The sequence below is a fragment of the Jatropha curcas genome, chromosome 7, assembly GCF_041381405.1.
Source record: "Jatropha curcas cultivar XTBG-Jc1 chromosome 7, XTBG_Jcur_1.0, whole genome shotgun sequence".
Classification (NCBI taxonomy): Eukaryota; Viridiplantae; Streptophyta; class Magnoliopsida; order Malpighiales; family Euphorbiaceae; genus Jatropha; species Jatropha curcas.
The window spans coordinates 27,298,498-27,314,520 of NC_143157.1; the positions used below are offsets into that span (position 1 = coordinate 27,298,498).

Consider the following 16,023-nt stretch of genomic DNA (forward strand, 5'->3'; position numbering starts at 1 on the left):
GGCCAATGTGGATTTGGGCCGGTCATTTGTTGTGGTGGTCAATAACCAGTAGTAATTAGTGGTGATGCATAATGATAATTATTAATTACCAACCGATATTAATTAATATATTAATAAACACAAATTATGAAATATCTTAAAAATAGGAAAAAAAAAAAAAAAACATTATTCCCATTACAAATGACTAAATTCGACAGGCTTGCCTCTAGAAGATCTCCAACATTGGAGGGACATCGAGGACTGAAAAGCAAACTACCAAAATAAGATAACCCTTGACATGAAATTTATATAATTCTACAAAGCCAAGAACCTCTTGCTGATAAACCAATTCACCTCTTTGTTTGAGTTGTTTTAGCAGGCATTAAATCAGATACTGACAAGAATCCAGATTTAGCAACATCAAGGTCCTCAAACTCCTTCACTGCACGTGAAATATCTTCTTGGTTAATCTTCCCTCTCTCTTTGAGCTTAGAGATAATGAACTCAGCAGCCCTGTCAACTCCAAGAAGTTAGATAATGAACAGTCCGAAACAAAGAACAAAAAAAGATAGACTTATGGGAAAAGAACAGAATTAACTCAATTACCCAGCAACTTCATCAACATCAACATGAACAGCTTCAACATCTTGATTCGCCATCCTCCAATTAAGAATCCGGTTAACTAAAGCTTTTTGTCTGCCTTCGACGAATGTCTCAGCAACATAGAGAAAAAACTGGCCTAAACCGAAAGTAGTGCTCAGTATCCAAACTACACCAAAAAGGCGACCACCTTTGGTAGAGAAGCTCTTATCTCCATAACCCAAGGTCGAGACAGTTGAACAGACACAAAAAAGGGCATCGATCATGTTTAAATCTTCAATTGCAAATAAGAACATGGTTCCAACCATCATAAGCGCTGAAAGAATGCCCATGGCTATAAGGCAATTGAACATCTCTTCGCTAATTCCTAACCTCATCATAGTTTTAGATGAAGAACCTTTTTCCTGCTTGTTATTTTGGGCATTAACAAGCATAATTTCCAGCTTCTCTACAAAGTAATCTCCTATTTTGCTCGATATCAATCCCATTAGAGCCATTCCTATTAAAACAAAAATGCAGACAACTACCTTAATAAAGGTAGTATTAGGCTCGAGGTCCCCGTATCCTCCGACAGTGGTCATAGTCACAACAGAGAAATACATAGCATCGATCATCGGATTTGTTTTCTTCCCTTTAAGATCATCAAGGAAAAAGGAAAATATTATCGTGCCAAGGCCTAAATAAACAGCTAAGCAAACAGCCATTTCCTTAAGACCTGGGTGGAGACTCTTAAACAAGGATCCAGGACTTGGAATAAGTGAACCCTTGCCACCAAAAGCTGGAGGAACTAACTCTAGAACGCGAAATCTTCTAATAGGAACATATGCATTATCTTTTTGTGGAGTAGGATTCACTGGTCCAGACATCAAGGACTGTTTTGCGCCGTTGGATGCTATTAAGATATAATTTTTGGAGGAGAACCTGCAAATTATCCAAAAAACACATTGTATTCAAAAGTGACTATTTACTTCAATGCATAACGGAGTTAGATTTTGGCAAAGAAAATAAAGAAATAAGTACCTCCTAAAATTGGCCTTCCAAAGAGATTTAGAAGCAACTGCAGAATTAGAGTTACTGCTTGAAGCAGATCTTCATTGTATTTAAACTAGTGCTTAATGGAGAAATTTCCCAGAAAGTTCCTTCCTATACCTTGTAGAATCAACGTCTCCACATCCCTGTTTGTAAAATTTGTATCTTTACAGTTTAGTTTCTTCTCCAAATGATACACATTACTCATTTGGGAAAATGTGAGGACGAAGTTTCTTACAACAATCCAAATTAGAAAAGAAAATCAGGTATTTTGGATTATATGTACTTGAATTTCAGTGTTCCATCTCCAATTGCTTCTCAACTATGCAGTTGATTAGCTATCAAATAATACTAGGTAAACTTGAAAGTAAGAAGGGATAAAAATGGGTACCAAATAGCAACCATATAAACAAAGCAAAGAGAACTGGAAAGAAGTTTACCTCGTTGAAATTGAAACAGTAAGGAAATGGGTGGTTCCCATGAACATTGTTGTTAACCTAGAAACTTCGCAAACGAAGGCCCAGTTTAGTCGACAAACAAAACAAGGGATAGATTACCCGAACTCTAAAAGAATAGCAAAATGGACTTTCTTCCCCACTTATCAAGAAATAAATTTTCGATTTCTAAGTTAATATTGCTCTTTCGGGTTCAATAGAAACTTCTCCATATGCTAACACATGATATACAAGTTGTAAATGCAATATGAACTCTTATTATTTTCTGCATAAAAATGAAGAATAAGCAGAAGTACAATAAGATAAGTTGTTTCAATTGAACTAAGCTGAGTAGGACAATTGCATAATTTATTTTTATTTTTATTCTTTTACGTAAAGGCTTAAATTACAATTCCTGCCTTGCGAGGGCAAGCTGATAAAACAGACTCGAAAAACTAACAATATTAGCAAATTCATCAGGATTCCCTATAAGTTCACAAGCCCTTTTATCCTGCTAAGGTTCATCCATTCTTAAGTTTGAAATCTTGAAAGGCAACAGAACAGAAGTCCCATCAAGGCCTTTCGCGTTGAAGTAATCAGCGTACTCTTTCCATGTTGCTTCCCTGTAGTTTGCAGGATTCTCTGCTGAAAGCAATTCCTTAATAGGACCATAGACTCTTGGTTTTTGCATAATAGTTGGTGTAAAGAAGCAAGCTGCAGATATTCTTGGTCCTACACGATTTGCCAGCACCCTATGCTCCACGCTTACAAATTTGTCATTCGTTATGAGCTGAAAAATTAGTAACAAATTAACCTTATCATAGCAAGCAAAAAAAAAAAAGTTTAATTTGAAGTATAACTGATGAATAAAATTTCCAGTTTCCTGCCAAAAAAAGAAAAGTTGCAACGATATAAGAAGTTCCCTATCAATTGCAATATTGTAATTTCTTACATGCGCCAAAGAATTAAATATCAGAATTCAAAAAGTACTGTGTTCTTGGGAAGTTTTCAACTGCTAGTTCTTGAATTAGAGATCAATATGCTAAATGCTACTGTTCATGACAGTATGATACAAAGCTATGCCCAGATTTTGCATTTTTGTTTCTTTTTAAATATTTTGTAATGTGATTAATGAATGTACTATAAGTTTGAATGAATTGTGGTGGAGCTTATTTTTTAGCTTTAGATAAGGGAACAAATTTCCTTAAATTATGGAGATTTGGTGTTGACTCATTCTCTTTTGTATCAGTGTATATATTTTACTAAAACAATGAAATCAGTGTTCCCCTTTTACAGCTCCTTATCTTCTTCTTCTTCTTCTTCTCTATATCTGTATACCAAAAAATTCCTACACATTACCTGTAGAAAATCTCCGATATTAACCACCAAAGCACCTGGCACAGGAGGAACATCAGTCCACTGATTCTGATGGAGAACTTGGAGGCCACCGACATGGTCTTGTAGAAGCACAGTGAAGAAGCCACTGTCTGCATGCTTGCTTGCACCCATGGTTAATTCTGGCTGTGGGCATGCAGGATAGTAATGACCCATAATGACAAACCCCTCATTGCAATTCATGTCTTTCAAGTGACTTGGGTCCAAACCAAGAGCCTCTGACATCAATTCAAGCAATAAATTTCCTAACTTCATCACTTCCATGGAGAACTCCATCAGTATATCTCTACAAAATAGTTTTTGATTAAGGAAATTCTTATTATAAACAAAATAGTATCAAGGAAATAAAAAATAGCATTTTACATTTCAGTTTACTGCAACAATAAAAAAGACAGCAAAAGGAATTAGAAACAGTAATATGCTTGGCCACCAGTACACAGCCAAGACACGAATCGTGAACGAGTAACTAGTAGAAACAGTTAAAAGAAATTCAGGACAGTAGGATAGAGAGACAAAATCTCACATAGCTTAATTCAAATCATTTGTTTGAGAATCCAAGATTGTAATAATGGTCACCTAAAGGTAAAATACTTGTTGGCATCTACCTGCATACAGCTGGCAACTCTTCTGGTATGGGAGTATCAGGAGCCATTCGAAAAAGGGTTGAATCCCTCCAATTGACTGATGGAGAAGCATACAAATGAAGGTTACTGTTATACACGACCTTTCTTGTTAAATCACGAGAGAAGAATTCTTTTTTGAGATCAATATCTTGCTCGTAAAACCTACGAATACCATCCTTCATATGCTCCATGAGACTCATAGGAATCCCATGATTGATCACTTGAAAGAATCCCCAAGTCTCTGAAGCATTTCGTAATCTGTCAACAATTTCCTTGCGTGAAGCCAAACCTTTGTGAACACCTTCAAGATCTACGATGGGAAAAGTGAACTTGGCATCAGCAGCTGTATGTGAAATCTTGTGTGAGTCATCAGGTGGATTATGGAAAATGCGAGGGACAACTGTGATTCCAGCATCAACAAGGCCTTTAACACCAGCTTTTGTCTCATCAAAAGCTTTCAATTCGCTTGTTCGACAATATTCAGAGTCAATTGTGGAATCCATTTTCTCATTTGAGAGAGAGTAACTTGACATGTTGTTTAAAGTTATAATTCAAGAAGTCAGAGTTAAATAAGACAGGGAAGGCAGTATTTTTATCAGTACAACGAGTCTTAATACCCTGAATCTAAACTCTGCCATATCAATAATATCAATAATTAATTTATTTTTTCTTGGAGATTGTGATGCAAATGATGCATATTATCAAATAATTTATATTTTCAGAAATTTCAAACCTCTTATTTCTTATCCTTGAGATCATAAACAATAATTTTTCTAGTGGAGCCAAAGGCCAAAAATAAAACGTGTTGTTTGAGTAAAGAATATAAAACGTGATGACAAAGACATTTCCACCAAAAACAGAACATGTTCTTTGACTAAAAGTTGTAGTAGTTCTCAAGAAAATAAAATGAAAGTTGAAGCATAGCCTCTTATCTTGTTCCAAGTGAACTTTAAATACATTTTAGTCAATTCCAGAAAACTAAACGGTCATACAAATTTGTATTTACGCCTTTTCATTCTCTTCACTCTGCAGATTCTACAGCTCGTGAAACTGACAGCCATTTTATTTTGATTACTCTGTGCAGCAAAAACAAAGCAAACATTTGAATTTTAATTGTAGATACTAAGAAATTGTGTACTTAATTTGTGTAATTAACTAAAATTCATGTCCAAAGAACAATCTTTTTTTCTACCAGCTACTATTTTGTGTAATTAACTCATTGTTATTAAGCTTTGTGTTGTGCGAACACAGTAGTATCAAACAACATTACAATTTCAAAAGTAACCGGGGAAGTAATGGAAGAGCTACTGACCTGTAACAAATCTTCAACCCACTCATCCTGGTGCAGAAATTGGAGCCCTCCAATTGTGTATTGTAGCAGAATCATGAGGAAGCCTCTAAATCGACCAAATAATAACGCAAGTTCAGAATTTTTTTTTTATTATTATATTGATTTTTGCTTGTTTATGTTCAATTGCTTGTAAATTATGCAGACCAAAACCACTCAAAATGACCGTTTCACAAACACAAAGCACCAGATTTACTCACTTGGAAAGCAAATGATGCGCCGATCGAAGAAAACAAAACGATCTGTGTACCCATGTTTCAATAATAGCAAACGTCGACGTAGGAAATTTTTTCTTTCAAAGGCAAAGGAAAATCCGCCCGCCAGGCATGGAAAACTTTCTGCCTACCATGAAAAGTTTTATGCCTGACATTTTCGTAAAAGCCCACTACTAGACAGCTAGCCAAACTTATATGAATCTCCGATAAAGCCTATAACCAGTTCAAGTTAAATCAGCATAAACCTATTAGAGCCCATTATAACCTTTGTGCTTGAAATTCCGACTTCGAAAGCAATCTACGACATGTTTCGCCGCTCTCTTCTCTAATCAAGGCTTCGTCGATCTCTGGCGAGTAAAGTTCTTTATATTTTATTTTGGAATTTAATTTTCTGTTTAATTGGTGAGAAAATGCTAGAAAACAAAATTTCTACCGAACATGTCAATCTCTTCAAACAAATTCTCACAAACAAAACTTAAAGAATGCAAACAGATAAAACACCCAATCATTTAAAGTTTCTTACCATTGAAGATCCATGGAAATGGAGGAAAAATCAAAGTTGATAAGTAATTTCCAGCAGAAAATTTTCAACCATAATTTGAAAGACAAATCCCAGAAAATAGGAAAAATCTCATCGACTCTGACAGATTTAGAGATTTATAATATAGGTTCAATTTAATTCAACAATTTTACTGTGACAAAGCTGAAAATTTCAGTAGAACGGGGCTTCAATCCTATACAGAAATTTGCATTTCTTACTGAGCTTGCAGAGAAATGATAATCGTCATAAATAACAAATATCCATGAGTTTAAATGCTCACAATATGTACTTTACTGGCCAGTTCAGAGCTTGAAATGCTGAAGAGCAGAAGTCCCATCAAGCCCTTTAGCATTGAAGTAGGCAACAAATTCCTTAACTGTGGTTTCTCTGTACTTAGGAGGATTCTCTTCCGATAACAATTCCTTGATCGGTCCATACAGTCTGGGTTTTGACATTAAAGCTGTACTGAAAAAACATGCCACTGATACTCTTGGTCCAATACGGTTTGCCAGCACCCTATGCTCTACGCTTATAAACCTGTCATTTGATATCAGCTGAAAAGGAAAATAATAGCATTAATTAGCAAAATAAAGAAAGGCTGAATAAGAATCTTATATATATTAGCAGAAATTTTAATTACATATAGATAAATTAGTAAGTTATAAAACTTGCCTGTAGAAGATCTCCGATGTTAACCACAAGAGCTCCCGGTGTAGGAGGAACATCAATCCACTTATTTTGATGAAGAACTTGGAGGCCACCAATATGGTCTTGAAGAAGAACTGTGAGGAAATCGTTATCTGCATGCTTGGTTGTCCCCATTGTTAATTCTGGCTGAGGGCATGCTGGATAGTAGTGGCCCAGAACAAAAAGACCCTGTGCACATTCCATGTCTTCCAAGTAGCTTGGTTTCAGACACAAAGCCTCTGATAATAATTCGAATAGTAAAATTCCCAGTTTCTGTACTTCCATGGAGTACTCCATTACTATATCTCTGCAAAATAAATGTTCAATAGAAAAGACTCGTTTTTTAATACATTAGATAGAAGATGGTATTGGTTTTCCTAGTTAGAAAGACGACTCATTGATTAAAGATTGTTACTTTTTTCTTGTGTTTGTATAATGAACGCAAACCTGAAGGCAACTGGCAGCTCTTCTGGGTTGGGAGGCTCAGGAGCCATTTGTATGGCAAAAGTATCTCTCCAATTAGCTGATGGTGCACTATACAAATCAAAGTTACTATTATATACAACCTTTTTTGCCAAATCACGACAGTATAATTCTTTTTTCAGCTCAGTATCTTGCTCGTGAAACCTACGGACACCATCCTTCATCTCCTCCAGAACTCTGACAGGGATTCCATGATTGAGCACTTGAAAAAATCCCCAAGATTCTGATGCATTTTGCACTTTTTGGATGATCTCCTTGCGTAAAGCTGAATCTTTATGGATGTCTTGGAGGTCGATGATAGGAAAAGTGAAGTTGGCATGATCACAAGTGATAGTATTTGAGATCTTGTCTAGTTCATCAGGTGGATGATGGAAAATGCGAGGGATTTGAGTAGTTCCAGCATCAACAAGTCCTTTGACACCGGATTTTGTTTCATCAAAAGCTTTCAATTCATTTGTTCGTCTGTATTCGTTTTCGATAGAGGAGTTCATTTTTTTTTTTTTTTTTTGGGTATTGAATGATATCAAATCTCTCTTTTTGTTTTTATCGCAATTGGGAGCAGTTTCATGCTTACTATACCACAAGTTTCACTTCACATATTAATGAAAAACCAGCCAAATCACAATTATTAAATTTGTCCAAAGCAATTCAATCACTTTTAATCATTTGGGTAATTTTTATGATTTAAAGAAACAAATTCTTCTAAAATCTATGTAATTCCAAAGTTTTATTCACATAAATAATATCGTGCAAATTTTTATAATTTTATCTTATGTTATTAAACATTTCATGGATCTTAAATTGTAACCTGGTCCCATTCGATTGCTGTTGACGTGTTTGGAGTATGTCCTTGAAATCTTTGAAGAAAAATTGTGGTTACAGAGCCGTATGCTGGACGCTATCAATCTAATCTCAGACACTATAAAAGCTTCCACATTTATTTTGGATTTCAAGGACTGATGTGATGTGATGTGATGTGATGTAAATGCCCAGTATTTTAAAATATATGTCTACATCTGCTTCACCATTTTCTGCATAAGACAATTCAAAAAAGAACAAGATGAACCTCCAAATATGACCGTTTACATAATTCCTTATGGTTAACGATATTAATAAATTTCAGAAGCGACAATTAGCTTACAAGCTGTATCAGTTCCAATACATTCTCTATTCCTAAGTTTCAAAGCTTGAAATGCAGCAGAGCAGAAGCCCCATCCTGACCTTTTGCTTTGAAGTGCCCAGTATATACTCACTCACTGTTGTTTCCCTGTACTTTGCTGGATTCTCTTCTGATAACAACTCCTTAATAGGACCGTAGAGTCTTGGATTTGGCATGAAATTTGTGGTAAAGAAGCAAGCCACAGATATTCTTGGCTCTACAGGGTTTGCCAGAACCTTATGCTCTATGCTTATAAACCTATCGTTTGTTATGAGCTGAAAAAACATGAAGGAAATAATGTTAGTGACGGTAACCTGAAATGTTGTCCACAAAATTAAGTTCAAAGAATTGCCTGCAAAACGTCTCCAATATTAACCACAAGAGCACCAGGAGTAATAGGAACATCAATCCACTGATTTTGATGGAGAATTTGGAGGCCACCAATATAGTCTTGAAGAAGCACTGTGAAAAAATCACTATCTGTATGCTTACTTGTACCCATCGTTAATTCTGGCCGGGGGCATGCTGGATAGTAATGATCCAGAATGAAAATTCCCTTGGTGCAATCTATGTCTTTCAAGTGATTTCTGTTCAGACCTAAAGGCTCTGACAATTGTCCAAGCAATAAATTTCCTAATTTCATTACTCCCTTTGAGAACTTCATCACTATATCTCTATAAGAGATAAAGTAGACAAGGGACAAGTAGTAATAGTTAAACCAATAGTTGTAAACCCATAGTCGTAATGAAGTCATCTTATGGTAAACTTATGCTGCTTACTTATTTGCATACAGCCGGAAACTCTTCTGGGTTAGGAGGATCAGAAGCCATTTGAAACAAGATTGTATCCCTCCAATTAGTCGACGGTGCATTATACAAATCAAAGTTGGAATTTTAAAAGGCCATTTTTGTGTAATCACGAGAATAAAATTCTTTTTTGAACCCCATATCTTGCTCATGAAACCTCTGGATTCCATCCTTCATCTCCTCTAGGACACACACAGGAATCCCATGATTGACCACTTCAAAAAATCCCCAAGTCTCTGAAGCATTTCGTACTTGGTCAACAATCTCCTTGCGCAAAGTTGGATCCTTTTGAACACCTTCAAGGTCTATTACAGGAAAAGTAAACGTGGCATTAGCTGCATGTAAAATCTTGTCCAAGTCATCAGTTGGATGATGGAAAATTCTAGGGACTTCAGTAATTCCAGCATCAACAAGTCCTTTAACACCAGCCTTTGTGTCATCAAAAGCTTTTAATTCACTTGCTCGGTTATATTCAGAGTCGACTGAATTGGAGTGAGATAATCTTGAAATGCTATTCCAAATAGTAAAATGAATCTTATATGGATAGATTTAAATAATATATGGATGGTAATATCCTAAATAATAATTGTCCAAGAATATCTACCTACCGTCTGATCAAAGGAGTGCAGAAGCAGAAGAAAAGTCTCTTAAACACATTTTTTCTTTCTAACAATATTTGTGATGCAAAGTAGTCTACATATATTAATCGATCGTTCTTGGGTTACTATTTTAAAAATAGAGACAAAACACTATCAGACAGATGATTTGAAACCATTATAAATTAGCTCAAAATCTCAAACGTAGCTGTGGAGTACAATTACAGCTAACCTTGAACTGACTGAGATGCTATTAAGACAAACGGTAACGTCAACTTCGATAGTCATCTGCACCTTTAAGCATAATGTCTTTCATTCTTTTCAAATTTTCACTTATCCAGAGATGACATCTGCAAAACTGGCGAGACAAAAAGATTTATCAACCCAAAAAAAAATACTGGAGTTGTTTGACTAGTTTATTTTAATCACTTTCACAAAAATTACAGGTTATAGAAATTGGAATGCAAATTAGATTAGATCACTCTTTTGATTCTTGTATAACTCTATGAGTCTTACAGAACTAGATCAGTCTAATTTTATTTATCAGCTAACAAGATAAGTCAGCTGAAGATAAGGTTAAGTTTATTAAGCTAGAGATACAAAAAGACAGAAGAAAGAAGCCATTATCACCATATTCAATTCCTTAGGAGATGTTTACAATTCGTCATGACCAACAACTCCCACAAGAGCTTACACTTTACATTTGCATGCCATAAAGTTTCAGAGCTGGAAATGCAAGAGACTAGAAATACCGCCTGTTACATAGTATTGAGCACAATAGTCTCTTACAGTGGTTTCTGTGTCCTTTGGAGGATTCTCTTCTGATACCAACTCTCCAAAAGATCCATAAATTAAATCTTGATGTTGGCAGGAAAAATTCATTAAAAAAGCATGCAAAAGATACTCCTAGTCCTATATGGTTTGCCAATCCTCATTGCTGAAAACTAAAAATGGAGAAAGGAAAATAGTGAAATCCATTTCACGTTAGAAATCGTTTTTTCTTTTTTTTTTTTTTTTTTTTTTTTCCAAATCTAGTGAGATTCTAATTTTATAAGCCCATGATAAAAATACGGTATATTTTCCTTCTTTTGATATTTTTGTCACCTTTTCTAAAAAAGGAAAAAATTCTTTTTCTCTTAATATTTTTCTCAAATATATTCCTTCTTTCAAGAAAGTTCTTCTCTCCAAACAAAGCCGTAAGTTTGAATCAAATCAAAGAAACTTTCTTGATCCTTGTCCTAACACTATGAGACAGATTTGTTTGATTCAGAGTCCCAAACAGCGAGCGAAAGTAACTTAGAAGTGACAAAGCAAATTTCATTCGTTCTCAGACAATTATTTCAGAAAATTAATTTTATTAATTAGTCAATCCCACATGAATGTAAGTGTAGATTATACAGACTGGCTTCGAAGTTTGAACTGTAAATTCCTTTTTTTCCAGTTTAAAGCTTGAAATGTGCAAGTGCAGAAGTTCCATCAAGGCCTTTAGAAACATAGTAAAGAGTAAAGTCTTGAAGGGTCGTCTCTCTATAGATTGGAGGATTATCTTCTGATATCAGCTCCTTAATGGGTCCATAAAGCTTTGAAGATGGTTTATTACCATGACCGAAAAAACACGCCACTGATATTCTTGGACCTACATGGTTTGCCAAACCTCTGTGTTCTACGCTCTTAAACCTGTCATTTGACATAAGCTGTAAAGAAAAATTGTTTATAGTTAAATTAATTAGATCCTGAAGAAACTGTTTATGAAAGTGACCATATCAGGAATTCTGTTGAAAGAAAGCTTGCCTGTAAAAGATCTCCAACATTAATTACAAGGGCTCCAGGCAAGGAAGAAACATCAACCCATTGATTCTGACGAAGAACTTGCAGGCCCCCGATTTGGTCTTGTAGAAGAACAGTGAGAAAAGCATTATCAGCATGCTTGCTTGTACCTAATGTCAATTCTGGTTGAGGACATGGTGGATAGTAATGACCCATGAATGAATGACCCTCTGCACAATCCATCTCTTTCAAGTAGTCTGGGTTGAGCCGTAAGGCGTCTGATAATAGCTCGAACAATTTTAATCCCAACCTTTTCAATTGTTTCGAGTACTCCATCAATACATCCCTACAAGGTCAGCATCAGGTCGACTCCATTACCGCTAAGCCAAAAATTAAACCAAAAAAACAAGATGATTAAATAAAAGTCTTACACATCTTATACCTGCAAGGTTCAGGCAACTCTTCGGGATTGGGAGAATCAGGAGCCATAATGCAAAAAAGGGTATCCCTCTAATCAACAAATGGAGAAGTGTAAAGCCCCAAATTGCTGTTATAGATTACCCTTTTTGTTATATCACGAGTATAAAATTCTTTCTTCGCATCTTCATGTTGCTCAAAAAACCTACATACCCCATTTAACACCTCTTGCAAGAAACTTGTACTTATTCCGTGATTAACAACCTGAAAGAAACCCCATGTCTCCAATGCAAGTCCAACTTTTTCTACAATCTCCTTGTGTTGTATAGGATCTTTATCAACGCCTTCAAGGTCTACAGTTGGAATCGACAATTGGGGTTTATTGGAAGTTTGTGCTTGATTCAAGTCATCATAAGGTGGCTGAATGAATATTTCAGGAACTTTTTCAATTCCACTATCTACAAGACCCTTGACACCAGTTTTTGTATCATCAAAAGCTTTCAGCTCACTTGTTCTATTGGAGGCTCTAGGTTGGACCGGGGCCGGAAGGTTATGCATTTTAGTGTTCGCCATTTTCTCTACCTCCTTTTTTTTTTTCTTTTGGAACGTCAACTATGCAATTTTCTCCGCAAATTATAGTGCTTCTAAAATTAAATTTCCGCATAAATATATAAAATGGCAACATGATGTGGACCAGAAAACTAATAGAATCAGGGTCCTTGATTTCTCAAGCGGCAGCGGCCGTCCCCCAACAAAAGCTACCTTCAGAAAATAACATTGAAAGGTTATTTTTACAAGAAGCGATGCCACCTACAATACCAAGGTTATTTTTACAATATATAGAACAAACATTCACAGCTTGTAATAGATTCTTTGTAATTCAGGTTCTAGCATCCTATTAGTATTGCCCCTGGAGACAAGAGGATTAAGAAATTGATGGAATTCATCTACGCAAATCTTCTAGAGCACCAGAACGTTTGTCAGCGCCTGTAGCTAAAAACGAGCAACATAGAAATCGTAGTCTTCAAATAGGACAAACAAGTAGCATAAGGACCATGTTAGAGTCTGTAGTTCATCAATCATTATTAATTTGGTCTCTTGTGCGTCTTGCGAGAATATGAACCTGATCGTAAAACATTAAGTCAAGAGATTGCATGAGAGAATGGAAACATTCACACACAGCCTAGTGTTTGCAGTGGATAACCAGCAAATTTGAAAGAGAATCGTACATCAATGGATGCCAGCTAAACCTAAATTGGGGCCATATATGGCCAGGTACATGAAAATATTGCATTCAAAACAACAAAAAACGCTTCATAAATTTTTTTTCTCCTTTATAGGTCCCTAACCTCTAAAAGAGGAAAATCTGATATAACCATACTAAACTAATCTTCGGCAAAATCAACATCAAGATGCTGGCCAAAATGCTAAAGATTCGTATCTTCAATAGTTCGTTTTTACATCGTCTTTGATTTGGGAGCCTTTTTCCTGAGTTGTCGCCGCGGAATTGAGTTCTTCATGCCAATGAAGAAAAGCAATGCCCCAAAAAGTGCCAAGTTCTGCAATAAAAACATGACAATGGTTCATTAATTTTGTAGATATATATCAGGCATAAAAGGAAATTCCTTAAAGTGCAATTAAGAAAATACCAAAGTGATGTAAAATTGCTAACCTGTGTGAACTTGGTGAAAAGCTGATTAAATTCTTTCTTGTCAACATCATAGTTATAGAAGTCGTACAGTATTGGAGTAACAATTGCCTGGTGCAGAAGCTGCAAAAGGAGAAGATATTTTTTAATTTCGTCGAGCAGGACAACCTGCCAATTCAAAACAAGCACATATAAATACACACCAGAAGATAGGCACCAAGAGAACTGCCAAAGATGAAAAGAAGGCCTCCAACACCTTTCATGGCTATAGCAGCAGCAACTGCATGCTTCATCTGTAACCACCACGAAAATTAAAATATTCAAACAGAACTTAATAAGAAAAAAAAGTAATATATAAATAGAATATCACTCACTTCGAAAGGGGGCACTTTAAACCCAGTATGAGATGACACGTGTCTTGAAAAAACTCTGAATTTTGGTGAAAAAGATTTTGCAGCTGGCCCACCATCAATACCAAATTCGTTAAACCTATAAAGAAGAAAACAATGTTGATAAAAATGGACTTAGCAGCCAATAAAATAAGCCAAAATCACTTAAGCTCTAACATCTTAAGGCCGACTTCTTAGTAAATGAAAAGTGTTTGTTTGGCATAAAGAATATGATTAAAAAATAGTAATGACTAATACGTTCCTTCGAAAGGAAGTTCTCAGCTGTCATAATATCAGAAATTGCCTAATTTGAAAGTGAAACAATTCTCAGTTGCCGTCACAACTTATTTGAAAGTAGAAAAATTCAAAATTGCAGCAGCATCGGTTATTTTGGGAACTAGCAGAATTACATTGAGACCACACCATATATCCATGAACAAAGTTGAAAAATAGCTACTTCGCCACCAGTAATCACTCCCCCAAATTCTCCAAAGGAGAAAAAAGAATTCAGTGATGTCATGGTAATAAAACGAGCCTACAAAGTCTAACAAGTAAATTGCTCAACCCCATGGAAGTCCCTCTGTCCAAGAAGTAAGACATTGTTTCTACATATCATAATCTAACTTAAATGCACATTATGATTCATATCATGCAATTTCTCCTAAATTCAGCATTCCATTAATTCCTGTTAATTTGTCTCCGTGCGCACTTTTACAGACAGCTACTTACTAATATAATATAATCTCGGGCACGGAAGTTGAAATATAGTTCAATAAATATCATCATCAATTTATATGATCTGCAAATTTTTCTGCATAAAATTTATCAAGAAAACTTACATATGTTTTACAATTAAAATTAAGGAACTACATATTGAATCTAACCAAGATCTACTACTTTTCAAAGGAATTAAACAATATCAACTTCTACTACCTTAGCAGAAGAAAGTAGAGATCAGCACTTGTCAGCTAACTAAGACAAAGCCACTTGCTGGCCCTTTATTTGGTCCATTCAAATTTAAAAGCCGCCAACCCCCTCCCTCCAAAACTAATATTTGTCAGAATTCACAAATTTAACTCCAACCTTTAAATGATAATAGTGGGAAATGAAACTATCAGATCCAAGCCTCAAAAATCAGTGCGTGCAAGTGATCAGAGACGTTCTCTACGAAACACTAACTACAAGGCACAAATGACTGCAGAATATCCAGCAATGGTATTCCAAGCCACTGAATCTACGAGCAGAGTATATAAAATCTCCAAAAGTTCTATATAAGCATAACAAGAATGATTCAATTTTTACTGCTGTTCAGTTTTCACTGCCACTTTATTCGGTGCCTTGACAAGAAGGATAAGCACAAACTCGAAATCCTAGCTAAGACTAAAACCATAAGCCATAAAACCAAAAAAGCGAGTAATTCCACCGCATTAAGCTATATATAATTATTAATAAGCAAAAATTAAAAAAAAAAAAGTTATTTCTCTTTTTCTTTTTCTTCCTTGATCTGCTTTTCATCGTTTTTTCTAAAACAAGTAAAAATAAACACAACAAAGAAAAGGTTAAGACAAAGAAATAGCAGATCTGTTAGGGCTTACTCTTGCCAGGCGGAGAGGATGAACACAGAGGCGAAGAGAACTCTTCCAACGAACGAGATGAAAGCCATTGCTGTCCGGACAGAGAGGCAGAGAGACCCAACTAGTTTAAATCAACTTCAATTAAAACCTATCTGTAAAAATTGTATAGGCCAAGACACAGGTGAGGTATAAAAGGAGCAAAACGAGGGACGGCGCTTTAAAAATTACAAAGGAGAGAGAAGAAAATTTTTTCGCTTTTGCGCCTAAAAAGTCCGCCTTTTAAAGGCATACTCGTGCAGTTCTGTGATTAAACGCAACTCGCTGTTTGAGGAG

General features: G+C 35.6%; 4 protein-coding genes and 3 pseudogenes across 6 annotated transcripts; all 7 read right to left on the minus strand.

Moving 5' to 3' along the window:
* Positions 1-153: 153 nt before the first annotated feature.
* LOC105632112 (two-pore potassium channel 1) lies at positions 154-1,756 on the minus strand. The gene is made up of 3 exons (XM_012214412.4): positions 1,600-1,756; positions 586-1,500; positions 154-492 (listed from the first exon to the last, which is right to left on the minus strand). The coding sequence occupies exons 2-3, from the start codon at positions 1,443-1,445 to the stop codon at positions 330-332; spliced, it is 1,023 nt and encodes a 340-aa protein (XP_012069802.1). The 5' UTR covers positions 1,446-1,500; positions 1,600-1,756; the 3' UTR covers positions 154-329.
* Positions 1,757-2,402: 646 nt separating this feature from the next.
* Positions 2,403-4,696, minus strand: LOC105632111 (1-aminocyclopropane-1-carboxylate oxidase homolog 1). Its single transcript, XM_012214411.4, has 3 exons — positions 4,043-4,696; positions 3,402-3,723; positions 2,403-2,832 (listed from the first exon to the last, which is right to left on the minus strand). The coding sequence occupies exons 1-3, from the start codon at positions 4,591-4,593 to the stop codon at positions 2,557-2,559; spliced, it is 1,149 nt and encodes a 382-aa protein (XP_012069801.1). The 5' UTR covers positions 4,594-4,696; the 3' UTR covers positions 2,403-2,556.
* A 1,547-nt stretch (positions 4,697-6,243) lies between these two features.
* LOC105632110 (1-aminocyclopropane-1-carboxylate oxidase homolog 1) lies at positions 6,244-7,957 on the minus strand. Its single transcript, XM_012214409.4, has 3 exons — positions 7,299-7,957; positions 6,837-7,158; positions 6,244-6,718 (listed from the first exon to the last, which is right to left on the minus strand). The coding sequence occupies exons 1-3, from the start codon at positions 7,823-7,825 to the stop codon at positions 6,467-6,469; spliced, it is 1,101 nt and encodes a 366-aa protein (XP_012069799.1). The 5' UTR covers positions 7,826-7,957; the 3' UTR covers positions 6,244-6,466.
* Positions 7,958-8,311: 354 nt separating this feature from the next.
* LOC149495104 (1-aminocyclopropane-1-carboxylate oxidase homolog 1-like) lies at positions 8,312-9,830 on the minus strand (annotated as a pseudogene). Its single transcript, XR_016321745.1, has 2 exons — positions 8,846-9,830; positions 8,312-8,768 (listed from the first exon to the last, which is right to left on the minus strand). The product of XR_016321745.1 is annotated as a 1-aminocyclopropane-1-carboxylate oxidase homolog 1-like (transcript).
* Positions 9,273-9,845, minus strand: LOC149495105 (1-aminocyclopropane-1-carboxylate oxidase homolog pseudogene; annotated as a pseudogene).
* A 1,425-nt stretch (positions 9,846-11,270) lies between these two features.
* LOC149495106 (1-aminocyclopropane-1-carboxylate oxidase homolog) lies at positions 11,271-12,776 on the minus strand (annotated as a pseudogene). Its single transcript, XR_016321791.1, has 3 exons — positions 12,105-12,776; positions 11,687-12,008; positions 11,271-11,589 (listed from the first exon to the last, which is right to left on the minus strand). The product of XR_016321791.1 is annotated as a 1-aminocyclopropane-1-carboxylate oxidase homolog (transcript).
* Positions 12,777-13,268: 492 nt separating this feature from the next.
* On the minus strand, positions 13,269-15,900 carry LOC149495107 (uncharacterized). The gene is made up of 5 exons (XM_089724187.1): positions 15,712-15,900; positions 14,102-14,216; positions 13,931-14,020; positions 13,752-13,850; positions 13,269-13,638 (listed from the first exon to the last, which is right to left on the minus strand). The coding sequence occupies exons 1-5, from the start codon at positions 15,777-15,779 to the stop codon at positions 13,537-13,539; spliced, it is 474 nt and encodes a 157-aa protein (XP_089580313.1). The 5' UTR covers positions 15,780-15,900; the 3' UTR covers positions 13,269-13,536.
* Between the last annotated feature and the right edge of the window lie 123 nt (positions 15,901-16,023).